At 37.7% G+C, this 20,375-nt stretch overlaps 2 protein-coding genes across 9 annotated transcripts in view; one reads left to right on the top strand and one right to left on the bottom strand.

Moving 5' to 3' along the window:
• The window catches only part of Had1 (beta Hydroxy acid dehydrogenase 1), a 60,421-nt gene that overhangs the window by 8,167 nt on the left and 31,879 nt on the right, over nt 1–20,375 (top strand). For 3 of the 5 annotated variants that reach the window (XM_045752078.2, XM_045752077.2, XM_069315979.1), the window contains exons 5-7: nt 173–298; nt 1,964–2,121; nt 7,182–7,324. In XM_045752078.2, coding sequence (XP_045608034.2) covers nt 173–298; nt 1,964–2,121; nt 7,182–7,324 — 427 coding nt within the window. Of the gene's footprint in view, nt 1–172; nt 299–1,963; nt 2,122–5,912; nt 6,071–7,181; nt 7,325–20,375 lie in introns of all 5 variants that reach the window. The other 2 variants (XM_045752075.2, XM_045752076.2) reach the window with 1 other exon arrangement.
• Nucleotides 8,824–20,375, bottom strand: part of LOC123764374 (arylalkylamine N-acetyltransferase-like 2) — a 54,089-nt gene continuing 42,537 nt past the window's right edge. For 3 of the 4 annotated variants that reach the window (XM_069315977.1, XM_045752081.2, XM_045752082.2), the window contains 4 exons: nt 18,708–18,812; nt 16,039–16,236; nt 13,888–14,037; nt 8,824–12,285 (listed from right to left, as the gene is read on the bottom strand). In XM_069315977.1, coding sequence (XP_069172078.1) covers nt 12,058–12,285; nt 13,888–14,037; nt 16,039–16,236; nt 18,708–18,809 — 678 coding nt within the window. In that variant the 5' untranslated portion in view covers nt 18,810–18,812 and the 3' untranslated portion in view covers nt 8,824–12,057. The remainder of the gene's footprint in view (nt 12,286–13,887; nt 14,038–16,038; nt 16,237–18,707; nt 18,813–20,375) is intronic. The other variant, XM_069315978.1, reaches the window with a different exon arrangement.

Here is a 20,375-nt window from a genome sequence, read left to right as displayed (position 1 = left end):
TGATTCTATGCAAAAAGCTGAAGATTATGACTAAATTCTCTTAGTGTTTTAAATTATAAAACTAATTTGAAGTTTACCTTTCAAATTTATATAACAAAATTTGCAATAGTTTTCCCAATAATTATATTGATTGTTTTACTGTGTAAAAAATAACCATAGGTTTCTTTAACAGGTGTTTAAACAGATTGATGAGCTTGTTGATTCCAAAACTATTTTGTCAACCTCCACATCATGTATTGTGCCTTCAAAAATATCTGCAGACTTGACACACAAGGAAAACTTCATTGTATCTCACCCTGTAAGTATCAGAAATTTTACTTTAATAATAATATGAGAGACTTCAAATACTGTTAGAACTTGGTAATCTGAATCCTTGTAACTCGAATCTTCTGATAATCTGAATGAATTCATGTTTATTATTTTCAATTAAACAGCAGTAATCAATAGGTAAATGATGGGAATGCTGAGTACTGTAAATGGCTGAGTGCATGGGTACCAGGTTCTGGTACAGGTACTTAAAATTGCCAATTTTTTAATTTTTGGATTTTCCTGGTAAGAAATTCGACTAAGCTGAAAGTTTGTCTAACTTGAATGTGGGTGGACTCCGTATGGTTTGGATTATTGAGCATAGACACTGATGGTCATAGTTGTGGAGTGCTGAAAAGGAGTTGGGTGTATTCACATTCACATGGAGATAATCATCTTGGAACATTAGTGATATTAAGTGTAAGAGGTTCCACTCAACATTAGTAATGAGTGCAAGAGATCCTGCTTGGCAACATCAGTGATGTTGAATGAGAAAGGGTCCCATCTGGCAACATCAGGGTGTGCCAAAGTTCCAATTTCATAACATAAGTGATGCTCAATGAGAGATTTCAGGATTGGAAGTGAAGCGTAATATTTTGCATGGGGGGTTCTGCTTTATTGCATGAGAGTTGTTGGAATTATTAAAGGGTAGGCATAAAAATAGGGTTGAGCCCTGATTATCTAAAACTCCTTTATCTGACAGCTTGAATTAGCTAAATGTTACTGAAGTAGAACCTTTTATTATGCACATCATACCCATCATGTGAGCAGTGGTGGAAAGGTTACAGAAGCACATATTGGACTCATGAACTGAACCCGTGTTTTATTTTAGCTAAGTTACATAATTGATGAACTACAAAGCTGGCAAAATTTTGTTGTGTGTTAAAGGTTGTTACATGTGGGGGCTGAGTTAGGGTAATAACAGGGTACTAGAGTACCACCTTATGGGGTTAGAATAGGCCCCAGGAAAAAAAATCCCAAAGAAAGTAATTACAGTATATAAATATGGTCTGTTGACTAAGCAGATCACTTAACCCTTAGCAAGATGGGTGATGAATACTCCAGCTGAAGTTTTACCTTTAATATAATTTATTAACCCTAATCCCCTCCCCCACCCCAAGTACAACGGTAATACTTCACCACCTCGATCTTACGTTACCTCTGACTCCACATAGGCAGATGAGATGAGATTTACATACAGCAAACTTGTGGTTTGATTCCTTAAGGGACAATTTACTTTCTTTAATGAGTATAATTATATCAGACACGTGTTCAAGGGTTAGTTCCTGGATCTAATTACAGTAGATGGAACTCCAGACTTGGACCAGGGAACACACACAAAATTACACTTAGAATCGAAGAGTTGTACGTGGTACAAGTACTTCTCATGATGTAGTGAATTATTATCTTTGGAACCAGTGGAGTTTCTCTGCTGTAAATGATGAATTTCATATTGACTCAAAGTAAAAAAAAATACACAATTCATATTCTATTGTTTACATTTGTGGCATAAAATAAAGAAAAGTAGAAAATTGTAAATGTTGTATTAGGGTCCAAAACTAATTACTGTAGTCCATTTGAATGAAGCTCTACTGTAATAATACAGTACAGGTAATAAAAATAAACAGTACTTCTAAATATATATTTAATTTCCCAGGTGAACCCTCCCTATTATGTGCCTATGGTAGAGGTTGTGCCGGCTCCATGGACTTCAAAGAATGTGGTGGATCAAACAAAAGAGATAATGATTGAGATTGGTCAGGCACCTGTTATGTTCTCACGGGAACAACCTGGTTTTGGATGTAACAGGATACAGTAAGTGTAATGCAAGATATTTAAAGCGTTGAGCTGTGGTGACAAATCTTGTGATTTTGAGAAGCATGCAGTGAGAAGATACATTTGAGTACAGTATTTGAGGACAGACATTGTACAAAAACTCATAATCATCTTTGCCGCCATTTTTAATTTGCACATTTGACAGGTGTCATGTGTATAAAGAAACAAATTACATAATTATATAAACAAATTTAAAAGATATGCAGTATTATGGGACATTCACCTTTCACTTTACCTTTGACAGTTTTCTTAATAGAAAGTACAGTACTGTACTACAATCCCCCAACACTCCACAACTACAACATTCAGCACCACTGTAACTACCATACAAATACTGGTCAGTACAGTACTGTACTGAACAAATTCAGTACAGTACTGTACCTCCAAAAACCTCAAATGAGACAGAAGGAAGGAAGGAATTATCAGGGGAAAGTGCCAAGCTATTACGACTATATAGCACTCGGAAGGGATCAGGGTAAGGATTTGGGATGGGACGGCTCTTCTGTAACTTCATTTATATTTGCTAATGTACAAGGCCAAAGGTGGGCACCCATTCCTCAAAATGAACCAATGATCCTGACTCTGGTCATTAGATTTATTGCTACTAACTAGGGTTTTAGGTTATTAGTTTTAGTTTAGTTTTACAACTTTCAGTATTAGGTTTATTTTACATACTTGGTTGAAAATTAGTGAAAATATCAGGTAACTTTCATAAATAGTCTCTTCAAAGGCAAATACAGTCCTTGGAGCTTTCACCGAAACCCATATTAGAGATTGCATGATTGTGAAGTTTGATTCCAAATTATAATATCTATAGATGTAAAACGAGTAAATAGGACTCGTGGACGAATAAGTCTGTATGTTGAAGACACTTTTGTGCACAGAACGTTATCTTCAAATACAGTAATATGTTTGACACATTAAGAATGAAAGTTGAAAACGGACTTTATACCTATCATATGTAAGCTTCTGGATGCATCAATCAAATGTAAGAAAGCAAATAGGAAAAATCAAGAACATCCTAGAAAAACTAGAAAACTAACTACAGAATATTATCCTCTTTGTAGACTTGAGCCAACTAAATTTGTAAATAATAATAATAATGTACCGGAAAAACTGCAGAAGTAACTTAGACCAACAAGCACACAGCAGATAGTTAGAGACTGAGAAACAAGTTTTCATTAATTAAATTAATAGATAATTGAGCCAACTGGAGATGATAGTACTCTTGATCTGATCATTCTCTACAGTAATGAAAAAGTAAATGTATACAGTGACCCCCAAATTTTGACCAGGTTCTTGAAGGTTGTGGTTATACTTCTTCGGTTGTTGAAAAGTCCACATCTTTATGTAATGACTGGCATTATATTTTTATTAATTTCACTACTGTATATTGTCAGTGAATATTGTAAATTAAATGTAATTCTTTTGAGAATGGTGTATGGTAGAGTGAGTGTAGTGCCATTGTGTCCAGCACCTGTGTTTATAATAGATGTGTGGTACATTAACTTTTTAATTTTGGCAGGGACAGGCAGCCTGTATGTGTGTGTGTGTGTATGTTAGACGTATATTGGGGTTCCCCGAAGATCGAATTACTAACATTCCCTACGATGCAACCCCACAACAAGCTGACTAAGTTCTGGGTATCTATTTACTGCTAGGTGAACAGAGGCATTATGCATTATGTGATAGGAAATGTTCCCAACCATTTCTGTTCTGTCCAGGATTCCGGATTGTGAGTTGAGAACGAACCAAACTGCACAACATGCTTTATATGGAGCACCGAGCTCCTTTATATGGAACTGTAGCCTCCCTACCCTTGGGTTACATTCTCGTGCACCTAATGACTCCTCAGAGTAGGCCTGAGTCTTGTAACAGATGGTGTGTGTGTGGGGATGGTGATGTGAGGTACCGACCTTCATTGTGACATGTTTACCTCAGTTTTACTCTCTTCGTACAGAGAGCTGTTAAAATCATAAGTAAATGATAATGTTAGTATTATGCCCTCATGTGTGTTTAAAGTCTGTGTAATGCATGTATCTAAAAGATTTGTTTAAATTCCTAATTTAACATAATTTGAATTCCATCGTGTGTTTTAACATTTGAATTATAATTGACATTTTACTTTTAAAATGTTCTCTTACTAACATCTCATAAATATATTTCCCCATGACATTGACTTACCTAGACGACAGGCTAGTTTGGACCCCTAGCCACTTTACATGTCTGCAAGCCAAGAATTTGTTTTTTTCCTAGCTGACCAGGTTAAAGTTCCTAGTAGAAATCCCAGTTGGTTCCGTCACGTTTCGAACCTGTCTGACTCTTGTTTGAGATTCAATTGACTACCCTGTCCTTGCCGCAGAAAGCCCTGCTCTGTTTGGCTTTTCGTATTTGTCTGGTGATGGGGTGAGTGTCCGGGTTTCTTGCTGATGCTCGTGTAGTTGTGCAGAAGCATGTGCTTTGCCTGCATGCTTTATTGCCTGGTTAAGGTTTGGTTTTGGGTTCTGCTTTGGTTTCTCCGGTTTTGTCCCTTTCACCTTCATCGAGACCAACCGGCGGGCGCAGACTGTTTGCCCTGCACCAGCTTCTTGTTTGCCGTTTTTCCTCTAAAGGGTTTTTGAGGGGATTTGGATCCAGTAGCACATCCTTCTTCCCACATTCACTCGGTTAAGTGTGGGAGGACACTCTCACACTTCGAACGTGGGCTAGGATTTTGTGACCAGCACTACCCATGCCTTTTAAGGCCATTGGTTGGGTCCTCTTCGCTGGGCATATATCTCGGTTAACATGTTGGCATGGTGTGACATGATCTGCACCTCATACGTACTCCCCTGGGCTCCATGATGTGTCTCCTCTCTGATTGCTCCTCGGTGTTCGTTGTCTGACTTGCAGGAGGTCAATTTTATTTCTTGTGAAGTGTGTTTATCATGCTTATGAACACTCATATCCATCCCATTGTCACATATTGAATGGTCACAAACACATCCATCCATTGGTTTTGTGAGATATTTTGCTGCTTTTTAGTGGACCTTTTGACATTGATGTGAAATTTGCAGCTCACATGTTGCATAGCCCCATTTGTAGATTACGAGGCTCTCGTTTTTTTTTTTCTTATTTTATTTTTTACCACAGACATGGCCACACATTTACAATGCTAATCAGCATATATACATTTTCTTCTTTCCTCCATGCACAGAGTTAGAGATCTGTTAAACATATTTATTTATTTTTATTTATTTATTTATTTACAAGAGTTCTTACATTCTTGTACAGCCACTAGTACGCGTAGTGTTTCGGGCAAGTCCTTAATCCTATGTTCCCTGGAATGCGACCCCCCCCCCCCCCCACCCCCGCGAAGAATCGTTTTTACAACCAAGTACTGTACCCGTTTTACTCTTGAGTTAAACAGAAGCTACAGATTTGCGCCCAGTAAATTCTCCCCGGCCAGGATACGAATCCAGGACAATGCGCTCGCGGAACGCCAGGCGAGCATCTTGCCACTACGCCAGCTCTTTGAGCCCTTTGTCTGAGCCCTTGCATTTTTCTGCGGCTCTGTTTTTTCAGAAGGTCAAGTTTAGAGATGACCCCCTAGATAGTTTGAGGCTCTCCATGTATCTTTGCATTTAAAGAAATGTAATAAAACAGCAAGAACTAGAAAATTTCTGATGCTGTGGAAGGGATAAAAAGCTAATTAGTCCATTTGAATGGAACTCTGCTGTAATACAATGAGTAATAACAATATATTTCTAAATATATATTTAATTTCCCAGGTGAACCCTCCCTATTATGTGCCTATGGTAGAGGTTGTGCCGGCTCCATGGACTTCAAAGAATGTGGTGGCTCAAACAAAAGAGATAATGATTGAGATTGGTCAGAAACCTGTTATGTTCTCACGGGAACACATTGGTTTTGGATTGAACAGGATACAGTAAGTGTAATGCAAGACATTTAAAGCTTCTTGTAACTGTAATGATAAATATAGCAATTTAAAAAGCATAGTCAGAAAATACATTAGTGTGTTTGAGCACAAACATTGTATAAAAAATTGTATATCATCTCTACCCTATTTCTTATTTGCATACAGTACTTGTCAGGTACTGTAACCATAGAGAGGCACAGACCAACATGGTGGCCTGACAGTGGGATGAATAATAATAATGAACACCCACCACCACCACTCCCTGTCAGTGGTGGTGGTGTTGACCTGGACCGCACCGGCAGTGGTGATGGCCTTACCCTTGGAATGGCAACTCGTGTATTGATATCTGTATCACTTTTATCCGATTCCTCTACATGGTTTTTATTAATGTCAGTCATCTATGTCACTTTCTTTGTTTCCAACAGTTTCTTATGAATTTCATCATCAGTAAGTGATACTGTGGTGCATATCACATGACGGAGTTGTGAGCTGGACTCTAGTGCATCACATTTTTTATTTTCATTCATTTATTATGCACCCAATACCCATCCTGTGGATGATGGTGGAAAAGGCTGCAGAGGCACATGGTTGCTTGATACAAACTTCTGCCAATGCTGCCTGCTCAGGATTTTTTTCAAGATGATGGCTGTTTACTATTGCTCCTGGGGCAGTGTATGGCTGCCCTGTTTACTCCGTAAATCTTATTTAGTACTTTAATATGTATTCTATTTGCTCTTCAGTAGCTTCTTGCTCACTGTTTTTCTACTACAGGCTTTTCAGGGTTCGGTCCCATGGTACCTCCCCCCATCACACTCGATCTGTTAAAGACACCTTGGTCTAGGGTTTCATGACCAACTCTGACCATGACTTTCAGGGCCGTTGATTGGGTCCTCTTCATCTGACCCCGCACACTTTGCCTGTTGAGCATAGTGTGGCCTGCTCTGCAGCTCGTTCATTTTACTTAGATATGAATGATGGTACAATACATTACAGATTTTGGAGGTGCTCCTATTAATCTAATTTCCCTAAATTTGGATGTGGGCTGCACAAGCATGACATTAACATTTATTTTGAAAGGATGTGCATACTTTAATGTGTTAATATGTTTTCCTGTTTGCAGGTATGCCATTTTGAATGAATGCAACAACTTGGTACAAAGTGGAGTTTTGTCTGCTGAGGATGTGGACGTCATGATGAAGGAAGGACTGGCATACCGTTACCTTTGGATGGGTCCGCTTGAAACTGCTGCTCTTAATGCTAACGGTACAGTAAATTTAATTTTTTGTGTATCAGAAAATTTGTTGCCCTTGCTTTGCAGGTTCTTTCAGGTCCTGAAAATAGGACAAAATATCGAACATAAGACGTGTTGGCTGTGGACTGGCGGGATAGGTTTGACTAGACGAGTGGGGGAATTTAAATTTATGGTCCTGGTCTTTCATTTGGATTGGTGTATGTTTAGTAAAGGTTTACCTGTTTAGAAATTATGCTCCTGTTATTCATCCCTCACCTATAAAGCTGGGTTTGGGCTGGATATTTAATTGTTTTTAATAAAATCCATGGTGAGATTTACAACAAATGAATTGGATGGAAATATATAAATTATGACTTCCTGAATGTATGTATTGGCATTCAGAAAGACAGATGCAACTCTGAGATCGTACTTTGAGCAGAGGTGAGAACAGTTACACATTAACTAATCAACACAAATTGTCATGCTTAACCTCAATTGCACTAAGATAATCACTAGGTTCCCAATAGGTTTGTGTTAGTCTCAGAGAGTTGGATATCTGAAGACATGACGGTATCAGCTGCCAAATCTTGGGAAAGCTACTGAGAGATCACCCAGAAGAGGGCACAGTATGTCATTTACTACTTGGCAGTGGCATACTAGGGAGAGGAGACGGGGATGTTCTGCTACAGGTGACAGTCAAAAGATGGGTACTGATGAGAGAGTTGTAATGTCACTACAAGTTTTATAACCAAATGAAAAATTTGGCAAACTTAAGAAATTTTTTGTTTGAGCCGACGTGGCCTTGTTTGCAACATGGCACACTTTTCAAAATTCAAGCCGTGTGTTTATAACAATTAATGGTTTGATTTTTGTAAGTTGTATTACTTTTAACATTAACTGATAGTGGTACTGTAATTCTTTATTAAAGCTGAACAAATTTAAATGAAACATGAATCATTACATATAAGCATTTTTAATTTGTTATAATTAATATAAAAAAATAGTTTCTAAACAAAATACAGTACTGTTTTCAGAATATATTTTTCAGTATATATTTTTATATTACTGTATTTACAGGGAAGGGTGCCAAGGGAACTAGCTGTGTATTTACATGTTAGTTATTAATGGGGGGTGGGGGAAGTGCCAAAGGATCTGCCCCGGATGCAAAATACTCTGGGTACGCCCAACGCCTAATATTTATATACAGTATATGCGTGTGCTGTACAGTATACATTATGTACAAAATTTATAAAATTATGTATAGTTATTCTATTTGTCCAGTGAAACTATAACGTGGTAATCGTAGGTAATAAGCTAAAGTCAGGAACCCGTCTCCATAGAAACAAAGCATAATTACCAAGTGTAATGCTGACTCGGTTAGCTTCAGGTTTTAGGAAATTATTCCTTGTTCTAAACAGGTGGTGTCTATATTGTCTGTTTTGATTTGTAAGGCTAATCAGCCATATTTCATTGTACTGAACAGTTTAGCATCTTGTCTGAAAAAAGGAATTAAGGATAAGAATTATGCTAATGACATGTCAGGCAGTATATATTTAACTACATCTTTAATACATTATTTAACATAATGTATTACATTCAACATAAAAATACTATATATGGTATGATATACTGTACCATACTACTGTATATATATGGTAAGTTGAGGCCAGGGACGGGCTTAGTAAGAGATCCCCTTTAACCAATGGAGAGGCCATGTGCATAACCACCCATCCAGTCACTGGCCAGACCCAGTGATGAGCACAACATTCAACACACACCATTGTGTATATTTTTATAATTTTCCCTAGCCTTATACATATATTCAAAAAGTAATATGATCATAAATTAATAGCATCCTTTAGTATAAATTGCCATCCACACTTCCATAGAAATAAACATTCTATTACCCTGGAATGTTTATTGAATGAATGAATGTCACCTCTTGTTCCTCATAAACAATCTGTCATGCTTATTCTTGTCAGCAGTCATCATTTCTATTCAAATAATTAAATACTGTATTAAAAAAAATGCATGAAAATCCCCTGATTAAGAAGAAAGAATATAGTGTCAGCAGAGACCAAGTGCTGTAATCTCATGGTGATAACAGGTCTGAACGTGTTCGCCATCGGCAGTATTGGGCCAACCATTACAATTTAGCCACTCATACAAACTGTTTTGTACAATTTATACCACAGTTAAAGCACAGTATATTAACTCTAACAAGAAATAAAATAATTTTTACAGTGCTGTACTGTACCACTAAAAATACAAGAATAGTAAAAATATAGTGACAAATTATAATCAATTAGAAATTACTTTATTGAGTCAATTTGACTTTTTCAGCACTTACTTTCACAAGTCCAGAGCTGATTCAGATTTGTAGACCTGATTTGTTCACAAAATTTGACCTTTATATGGGGTTACAGATTCTGGGGATTGCTTTCTGCTACAGAACAATGAAAATAATTTTTCTAAGCAGTATGCTCAGTTGCTCCTGTTCCCACCCGTCATTTTCCTGTGTCTCCCGTGATTGGTGTGGATAGTTTCCTAACCTGTGGTTCTGGTAGAATGCAGAAAGTTTGGGTTTGGGAGCTTTATTGTTTTATCATTGTTGTGTGTTAGTGACCTAGTGAGTCATTCAACAGTAAGCTAGGACACTATATGGAAAGACATTAGAATTATGTAAATGGTATTTATCTACATTTAAAATGGGCGTGAATATTCTCCTGTGTTTCCCTAGCACCAAATAACTTGGTGGGGGGACAGTTTGAAAAGTTCTCCCGAATCTGTATAGAATGTCAACGTACAGTGACTGTGTCGGGTCCTAATGAAGGGTCAGTAGGACCTCGCCTCTGAGAACAAATGTACTGCTTGGAAATGTGCTATTACATAGACAGTACTAGAAGCCTGGTTTTTAACTTGAACATTGTGCTAAAATAAGGGAATACATAGGTAGCAAAAGATGTACAGTACTATACCTGTTTTAATAACTACAGTATTAAAAAAATTTGGCTATTGTAGTAATTAATGTGTAGAAATATTTTAAGAAGTTTGACTTATTGCTATGACAAGTGCCATTGAATACTAGGAACTGCAGAATTTGTTGTACCTTGGCATTATTGTACTATATTCATTTGATACTTGTGCATATTCCCTTAATCTCCACAGTTTGAAGGATTTTCTTTAATTTGAAATTATTAGAGTTGTGAGTGATCATATAGCAGTCTTTATGATCAATATACAGCACTTGAGTGCTGGTTACGGAAGTCATATACAGTATCAGACTTGCTTAAGGTGAACAAGGCCAAGGATGACATGCATTACACAACCATGTACTGTATTTCAAAGATATTGAGAAATATATTATGATGGCATCAGAAGCATTAGCTTAATAAGAAGAGCATCATTCAAGATGTATGCAAATACAGTACAGTATTATGTCACAAAAATATTAGTCACAAATTAAGACCTGGTCAAATACAGAGACAGCTGTATTTGTGAATTTAAATTGTGTGACTTTAATAACATAAAGTTAAAAAATAAAGATTTGTACATAGCCATAACAGTTTTATACAGTATTTGAAGTATTTGATGAAGAAATTGGTTGGTAATATACACGGTTAATATTATATTACACTAAAAGTACAGTACATAAAAATAACTTGTATATAAGTATTACAAATAACAGAAGAATATTTGCAAAAAATTCATGCAATGTTATGTATTTTAACATGATAATGCTGAGCTTATATATGTAAATGCAGACTGCATGCTTGCTATATGGTGAGTTGCAGTCTCTCGAGACTGTCGGTATCAACTGCATACACTTGGAAGCCCAACAGTTTTTATGTCGTCCATTTTATAGTATATGTACCAGAAATTATACACACTGAAGGCTTTTTTTTTTTTTTTTAACCATTCAATAGTAGAGTATGACTGCTTAAGTTGAAGGAACATTGGGAAAAATAATGTACTGAAATGAACTGTTGAATCTCACTTCAGTTTTAAGGTTTTGTAGAATAATGAGAAAAAAAGGAAATCTAGTAGCTGTTTTTTAAAGTTTTGAGGTGAAGTAAGGTACTGTCGAGACTGAAAATGTTTATGCTGTTGCAAGTTGAAAGTTAGTTAGGCCAGGTTTGAATTATCTCTGCAAGATCAGAGACAATATGTAAGGTTATTAATATTAAATAGTAAGTGTGGGATAGATGAGATGGAGCATTAGAGTGATGACAACCATCTTTAGAGGGAAAGAGAGCAGTTAATACTATCATCAAGAAAGGAAATTTACAAAAAAATATTGATTAGTGAAGAATTTTTTTAAAACCTTTGAATGAGATTTCCATTACAGTACTGTGTATGAAATGTGAGTTAGTGTCCTGATGTAATCAGGTTTTCAGTGTTAGAAATTTATTAATTTTGGAAAATCAGTTTTAAAAACTTGCCGTTTTAATTTCAGAAGGAGCAAGATATTTCTTTTTGCACATTGGCCACTGCCAATATTGAACTTTGTTTTGAATATTCCATGTGATGGCCCAGTACTATATTGGAATTCTTGGGGAAAAACAAAAATTCTTTCATTGGCACATTGAATTTTATGTAAAATATATTGTATGCTTATGGACACTCGTCTATATGCTGCCTAGGATAGTTTTTTTTAAATTATAAGGCATATTATATTAGCAAGAGTTGCTATGTGAAGTTTCTTCAGTAACATGCATTATGTATATTGATTACAGTACTGTCAATTAGTAGTTTGGCAAAGTCATTATTTGTCAACGCTCTCATCTATGAGCCGAGCCATAACTTTAGCAGAAGGCGTTCCCAACATCTTGTCCATGTCAAACACACGATCACCAGCAATCTCAAATGTGGCGTAGTCCAGTGTATAGAGCGATTCGTAACCCAGACGATACAGGAGTCGCTGTGAAGGCACCGCTGTGGCCTGTGCGGTGGCTAGTGTGCATCCGAAGAGTCTGCCTCGGCGCTCGCTCTCCTGTTAAAAGATACTGTGTGTGTGACCATGATGAAGAAGGTTCAATAATAATTTAATGTGTAAAATTGGGTGTGTAAGGAGTATTTTATTTATAGTCTTAACTAAATACCACCAAGATTGAGAACATGAAAAGAGTGACGATATGCTATCCTGGAGGAGGAATGCTTTTCATGTGTTATATTTATTGCATTTTCTTTGATATTTTGAGAAGCTTCACACAAACCACTGTTGCCATAATATTATTTCCTTATCATAGGTTTTATGAAAACAAATAGTATCCATTTTAATACTGCTAGAAATGAAAATAACAAATAGCAATTGAGAGCAATCAATTAAAATATAAATGTTTTTACAGCCATCTTGTCTAAATGATACTTGTCAATTTTTAGTGTTGGTTACCATATAATTAATGCAGGAGGTTTTATTGAAGGACTTCGTATTTTTTTGGTCATCATTCACATGAATGATCTCTACAGGTGCATCATGCATGCTCTGTTGCTTCTGTAAACACTGGTCTTGTTTTATAACAGCCTCTGTCTATATCTTGACTCTCTTAAACTTTCAGGTATGTGGTTAAATTTTTGACATTTCTTGCAGTGACTAGTTACACACAGTTATGGCAATGTCTCTAGTGGACTTAGTACTTTAATGTGTCAATGCATCTAACATTGGCATACAAACATGCTTGGTAACTTAGTTTTCAGTACACTTGATTAATAATATCAGCAATAGATCATGGCAGTGCTTCTTGATACTAATAAATCAGCACACAGTTGCAAGTAGACAGTACTGAATGGGAAACAAGTTTTTACAAGCTTAAATACAATCATCGAGTTGGTATTAACAAAAAATTAAAATTGTAAATATTTGCTTTTTCAGTCCTGTCGGTGTCTGGCAGGACTTGTACCAAAAGTCCTAATTATTATAAAGATAAAAATAATAATTCCTGTTGCCAGGAACAGGAAACCAGCAACAGGAATTATTATTATTCTCTTGATTCCACTCAAGCTCACCATCAGCCATTTAATGAAATGCAATTAATTACAAATACATTTGGCTGTGGCGATGATCCTCTGGAGAGGCACTGACAATTTCAGATACCGATAGTGTCACACCAATTTAAATTTGTGTTTACTTGTAATAATAAATGTAGTTGCATTGTATTACAAGAGCCCATTCAGCAGCTGTTGCTGATTATGATGCTCTGTATGGTAAATAAAAGTAATACAGTACTGCATTTGGAATTAAAATCAAGAAGCAAAGTTGTGTTAAAGATGATTAAGGAAAGGAGACAATATATGTCTAGTGGTACATTGGAAGCAAGACGGGGGAGGGGGATCACAAAGTAATTATTGGTAGACTCGTACACATGTGCAAGAATTTAAAATTTTTCTTTTAATATATAGAAGCTAAACCAAGCAGTAATGAAATTGCAAAAACTGTACTCCTATTGTCAAGTTAAAAAATGCCACTTTATAAATAACTTTTGTTTTCAAAATGATGAGGATAATTGCAAACTGGGAGGGGAGGGAATAATGCCTGTATACAATTACACAAACAGGTAATTGGACTGCACTGTACATTAATAGACACAAATCTCACCTGCACAAGCCTTCGGCCGACTCCACGACCACTGTATTTCTCCGATACAGTTATCATGGCTAACTCTAGTATACGATCAACTTTCTCATAGCGAGAAAAAAAGTCCACAGCTGTTTCCAAGATTGACAGCACTTTGTGTAGTGTTTTCACCTGAAAATGGGAAAAGAAACTTTTGAGGCTATCCACTATCAGTCATGTATTTCCCTGTAGAATGTCCTGATTTTCATGGAGGTGAAAAATTTTGTCTTCCCACTGTTCCTTTGAGTCGTATGTCTATTGATAAAGTCTATTGACAAATCCGATTCCATTTGGCTTTAATCATCTTGTTTTTCTGTTCTTGTGTTGATATTTTGGAACTCTTGCACATTCTGTAACACAGACAATGGTCTTTACAGTAGTTTTTCAAGTTTAGCACTATCTTTTGATAATTACTGTTTTTAGAAATGAGGCTCAAATATAAAAATACACTATGATTAAATTTAAGAAGGCAACTTAGTAACTCTTGGAACTCATAAGGAACACACCAGGCCTCTTACAGCCCATGAGGCCTACTTGGAAAACCAGGACTAGAATCTGACACTTTTAAAGAGGCAAAAAGAAGACTGGAGATCAGAGATCATCACAGAACCAAGAATATTGCACCAGAAAACCAAAAGGCTCCAAAACGAGCAAATACTTGGAAAAACTTATAGCTCTGATGACAACAATACAAGCAATTGTTATTGGAGCAATATCACCATCTGATACACTTGTCTGCCACCAGATAGCAACCTCAGTGATCAAGGGGTCTTGGCCAACCAGCCAGCGACCCCATTCACTAGCCTGGAATATGACTGGAACACATCGTTCTGTTGGGCCCATTGTCACCTTTCAAATTTAAGAGGTGATGGCTATACCTGAAATAGTTGTTCCATTTAGGACTATTGATTGGTATTGCTCTGTTTTTGCTTTGTGTATGTTCTTTGCCAGCCACCTTGTATGACCTTTGTCTTGACAGTTCGTAGCTAGTTTGTATTTCCCTTACTACTCCAGGGTTTTCTTTTGTGCGGGGTTCAGACTGCCTCCTCTTAGAGCATTCTCCTCTTGCTCTTACTTCACATCTTACTCTCGGGGTACATTGTATTTTTCCACACTGTAAAGGTGTGGAGTTGGTGTGTGCTTTACCAAGGAGACATTCCATGCACCCAACCTACCTGCTCACTTCTTGACAATTGTATAACCAGTTCTCTCCTCAGGGTCATGCTTGACAGATGAGCATGGCTTTGCCTACCTCTAAGCCTGAAACTGCTGGGTGCAGTTTTTTTCCGAGTGAGAGTTGGTGCTCTTGACCTCCAACAGTCATTCTTGATGTGTCTGTCATTCTGCCTGTTGAGTTCAGAAATCCTTGTACTCTTAGGTATAGGAAATTTCTGACCATTGGTCTTCTGTTTTAACCAGGCCACCCTTCTGATTGGCAACTTGCTAGGCATAAGCTGCAGTGCAGTCACACTTCTTAGCAGCCCCTTTCAAACCCTGATAGTAGGGCGGTGGAACCACTGTTGTCCATTGAGGTAGTTGAGTGGTTTGTTTTGAATACTTGTGTAAGGTTCACTCTTCCCTTACTGCTGCCTTTTTTTCTGCCGTCAAAAGGTCGAAATATTTAATTATCATTGATTTACATTGAGCATGGTAAATGTATTGATAATTGATTTAAGAATAGAAAACAATTGGTAAATCTAGCTTAATTTTCTGAAAAATAATTAATTTTGTTATTAAATATTATAAAATCTTTTTAAGACTTGAAAACCATAATAAATTTCTCTCAATTCCGACAAAGCTTCCAATTAGTGTTGAAAATTAACGATTCTTCCAATTCTCGATACCAGTTCCAATTAATTGTCCCATCACTACTGTAGCGTTGGCTGTTTGGCCCGAGACTTGTGCTGCCTTTTGGCCTGTCTTTTTGTCTTCTGCTCACATGGGTTAGCCCAAAGCAGAAGTTTTCTGTTCTCTTTCTGAAAACAGAAGTACTCTGTTTTCTCGGGGGACCTTCTCGGAAATCCAGCATTGATTGTAATGAAGAGCCTCTTTCTGGTGAGCCACTCAGTAGTGCTCCATTCCTGACCTTTTTTTTTAACATTTTTAACATAAAATTTGACCTTTGGTGCTTACCTTGGTCTTTGGACTCGTGAGAGCCTGCTCATAAGTGTTGGATTGATCCCTGGTGAGTATTGTGGCAATGATGGTTCCAGCAACTGCTTTAGTATCCGGTTCTCGTGCCACAACTGACACTCCATTCTTCACCCAGTCTCGCACGGAGCCGTGGATCCACTCTTTGTTGTCTTCATATGTCATGTGCAGTCCTGTACTCTGGCGGCAGATTAAATAGCATGCTTATTTTGTATACCGCATTGATAATTTATGTTCATAAACTAAAGCTGAATACAGTTCAGAACTTTACCACATTTCCCATAGGTGCAAAGCTATAAATAAGGGACACATTCCTGAACTATCAAAACATTACATAAAACAAATAGTATTGTGGTACAAATAATATTAGAAACACTGCATATTATTTACTTTGAATAATGAAGTTGATCAGTCAACTATCGTTGTTGATCACAATCGACTTGAGAATGGTCCAGGACAGACTGAAACGTCATCGTCGTCCCTTCACCTTCTAATGTGTGGTCTGGTCAACATACTTTAGCCACGTTATTGTGACTCATTGCCTGCATTTGAATAATGAATTATCCTGCTTGTCAATGTTGACTGTGTCTGGGAGGGCTCTGATGTAGCTCCCTGTTGTTAGCTGCTATGGTTAGCTCCTCATCTATCTAGTCACACCAAATTCTTGCGAGTCAATAACAGCCTTCCAGGGGACCAGAGGTCAAAACCTGGACCCCATCACTGAGGTGCAGAGAGGGAATCTGTGATCACCCTCAACACGTTAGCAGCCATCAGAAAGATTGGGCAAGACAAAACATACAACAGCATGGTAAGGCAACAATTCAGCAAACGATATCCCAAGAAGTTAGGTAATTCACCCTCTAGTTCCAGCTGCCCACCACCACCATCACCAGGTGGTAGCACCAGAAGCTTATGGGTCAGCCAGTGAGCCACCTCAGTCAATCACCTGGTGTTATCAAAGTTGTTACAGCTCTTTCCTGTTGCTGATTCCACTTCGTTTCGGGTTGGGGATTTCTGCTCTCTTCCTCCCTTGGTGCAATTCCCTTTTTGTTCTATGTAGTGAAATAACAACAGGGATTACCTCAGAACCCTTCTAGAAAATTTGCATTAAAGTAATGAAACGGCTCTTTCTGGTGGATCTGAGGTAGCTCCCTGGACTTTCCATTTCCCCTTCCAAGTGAGATCATTTTTCCTTTTTGGGTGGCTCTTGACTGAGGTGGCTCACTGGCAGATTGATGACCTTCCAGTGCTACAACCTGGTGGTGGGCAGTTGGAACTAGAGGGTGTACTACTTAACTACTGTGCAAATCGTTTGCTGAATTGTTGCCTACCCTTAGTGTTGTTTGTTTTGTCTTGCCCTACTTTTCTGGTGGCTGCTACCACAGCGAGTTGATCACTGATCCCATGCTCTCTCTGCCTCTGTGAGTAGGGGGTGCAGGCCTGGTGTGACTGGATAGGCTAGGAGCTAACCAGAGTGACTAGCAGCAGGGAGCCACAGTGGACCCACCAAAAAGAGGTCTTTCATTACATTCAAAGATGGTCTTTAGTAGAGAGATCTAATTACTGGAGGCAGTAGTGATAGATGATGATGCATGGGCAGCAGAAGTATAGCAGTTCGTATTATTGGGGATGGCAGAAAGGTTTCGTATAGTAGATTGAGAATACAAAAATAGTACTATACATGGAACACAGGTAATGCTCATCTCCTTTTATATATAGTTTGGAATATATTAATCTTATGGTATTTTAGGAACTCATAACACTTAGTAAAACTTTAGGATCTTTTATAACTAAACAATTATCATAATAGTAATCATACTAAATTATGACCTTTGGCACACATCCAAGCCTTTTGGTCAATTAATATACTGTACTGTACTGATTTAAGCTCATCAGCTTCCCTGTAGCAGTTTATAAAAACGGAAGGTTCTCATAATAATGTGAAGTGCATTGTTTTTATTGTTTTAACATGTAACATTTTAACTTCATGTAATAGAATTATACTTTAAAAAGGGCTAAATGAACAAATCCACAAGGGCCGTGACGAGGATTCGAACCTGCGTCCGGGAGCATCCCAGACACTGCCTTAATCGACTGAGCTACGACAGAGTTAAAAGGGTGGAAATCCTGGTTTGTGTCTCGAAGAGGCTACGGGATCCAGTAAGTTCAGTAGAACTTCGGTTTCAACCCTTTTAACCCTGTCGTAGCTCAGTCGATTAAGGCAGTGTCTGGGATGCTCCTGGACACAGGTTCGAATCCTCGTCACGGCCCTTGTAGATTTGTTCATTTGATGCATCACGTTAGTGTGATCTCTTGTGTGTTTTAAAAAGGGCTGTTTCTCTGAAGCTGTTTTCTCCTGATGGTACTTTGGAACTAGTTATGTGTTAACCATATTAATTTTTGTATGGGTTCAACTCTACTTAAATTTACCTTTGGGCCACCATCTGTGGTGGCAGCAATAGGGACAAGGCACCTACAATAGTATTAAATATACTAGTAACTTATTCTTAAACTGGTACCAAGATACCATATTCCCTCTGGAAACTTTGTTGAGGATATTGTTGTCTGAAAATATAAGGTTTAATAATGTATAGAAAGATCAAAAGTGAAAGAGTTAGATTGTTATTTAAGTATTGAAGGTATGAACTTACTATGGGTTCTCTTGGATAAAAGTGCTTAGCCATAAAAGCCACCACTTCGTCCACGTCCTTCTCAGTCAGGTCCGAGTAGTTCAGGCTGTTGGCATCACCCATTTTCTGAGGAGAAAATGCATTATTAATTTTTAGCTTGACAGGAAAAACAAATCATTATTTGTTGATAGACAAAAAGCCAGTTGAGTTTAGAAAGAGATGGATAAAAGTGACACAAACAAGAGACATCAAGTGATGTGTGTGTGTGTATGCTGTATATATAATATCTCTTTATGTAAAGTGTGTTTTTATGTATAGTTGATATTTGTGTATAGTCTATTTTTAAAAGAGTCGCTTCAGTCAGTTCTTAAGCTGAACTTTGGAACCACCAAACGTATGTAAGCTAAGCAGATACTGTACACGGTATAATTTATAGACTAGTGAATTATTGGGACAATGGAGAATTCTTTCAGACAACAAAGTTGAGTACATTTTAAAGACACTTTATATTAATCTTGAAACATCCTAATTGCTAACTTATTCTATCAGAGGATTAAGGTACAGTTAATTAATAAATGATGAATCTGGTTTACAGGGCAAAGGTGCTCACTGAATAACTTGGAAATTATCAGGACAGCCTTCACCAGCAATATTCACGGCAGTTCCTTAATTTGATGCCTTCATGATCGAACACTCTATCTGCCTGTTGAGACTAAGTCCAGACACACACACTAGTGGTTTATCGACAAATGACTTTAAGACAGAAAAATTGACTCCACCCCTTTAAGAATGCACCAATCAGGGAACTTCTTAATCGGGGTCAACCAATTGCAATCTTCCAAAACTTTAGGTGCTGAACTGATAGTGATCCTGACCTCATGACAAATGTGTTTTTGATTAAGGCTGACAGATCAGCCGAACATGGAGGATCCATCTGGGTGAAATTTGATTACTGTACTTGCGTAGACTGACTGCAACCTTCCTCTGTTCTATATCCCACAATAACACTTGTGAACTAGACTTGTTCTTATTTTTGTTTTACATTTGTTCTAAGATTCACACATTTGCATAATTAAAAGAGATGGGGCAGATTTCTAGATGCTCTGTTACAAGGTGGGTAGACGTTGGGTGCCTGGTGGGTTGGTGTGAGGAAGCTTCTACAAGCAGAGCTCTGGAGTTGTTCTGTGTCAGTCCTGGTCACACCTGGCCCAGAACCCAGGTGACTAGTTGTTCTTATTGTGTGTTTGCTCTTACCATATGCTGGCATGTCTCCATATTATGTAACTATGTCTTTGTCTGTAACTGTCTATTTCTTTTGGCATCATCAACAAACATTGAGAGGAATGAGTCTTTACCCTCTGGAAGATCATTTACACATACAGTATTAGAAACAGGATAGGTGCGAGTATGGAACTCTGGGACTTTGCTGGTGGCTTCACATACAGTCCCCGTGGCGTAGTGGTAATATGCTCGCCTGGCATTTCACTAACGCTTTGTCCTGGGTTCATATCCTGACCGGGGAGGATTTACTGGGTGCAAATCCTTAACTGTAGCCTCTGTTTAACAACCTGGTACCCATTTTACTGTTAGGTTAAACGATTTGGTGGGGTCGTATTCCGGGGAACATAGGATTAAGGACTTGCCTGAAACACTACGTGTGCTAGTGGCTGTACAAGAATGTACAGAACT

The sequence above is a fragment of the Procambarus clarkii genome, chromosome 82, assembly GCF_040958095.1.
Source record: "Procambarus clarkii isolate CNS0578487 chromosome 82, FALCON_Pclarkii_2.0, whole genome shotgun sequence".
Taxonomy (NCBI): Eukaryota; Metazoa; Arthropoda; class Malacostraca; order Decapoda; family Cambaridae; genus Procambarus; species Procambarus clarkii.
The sequence above is the reverse complement of the archived record's forward strand: the minus strand, read 5'-3'. Positions and strand labels throughout refer to the sequence as shown.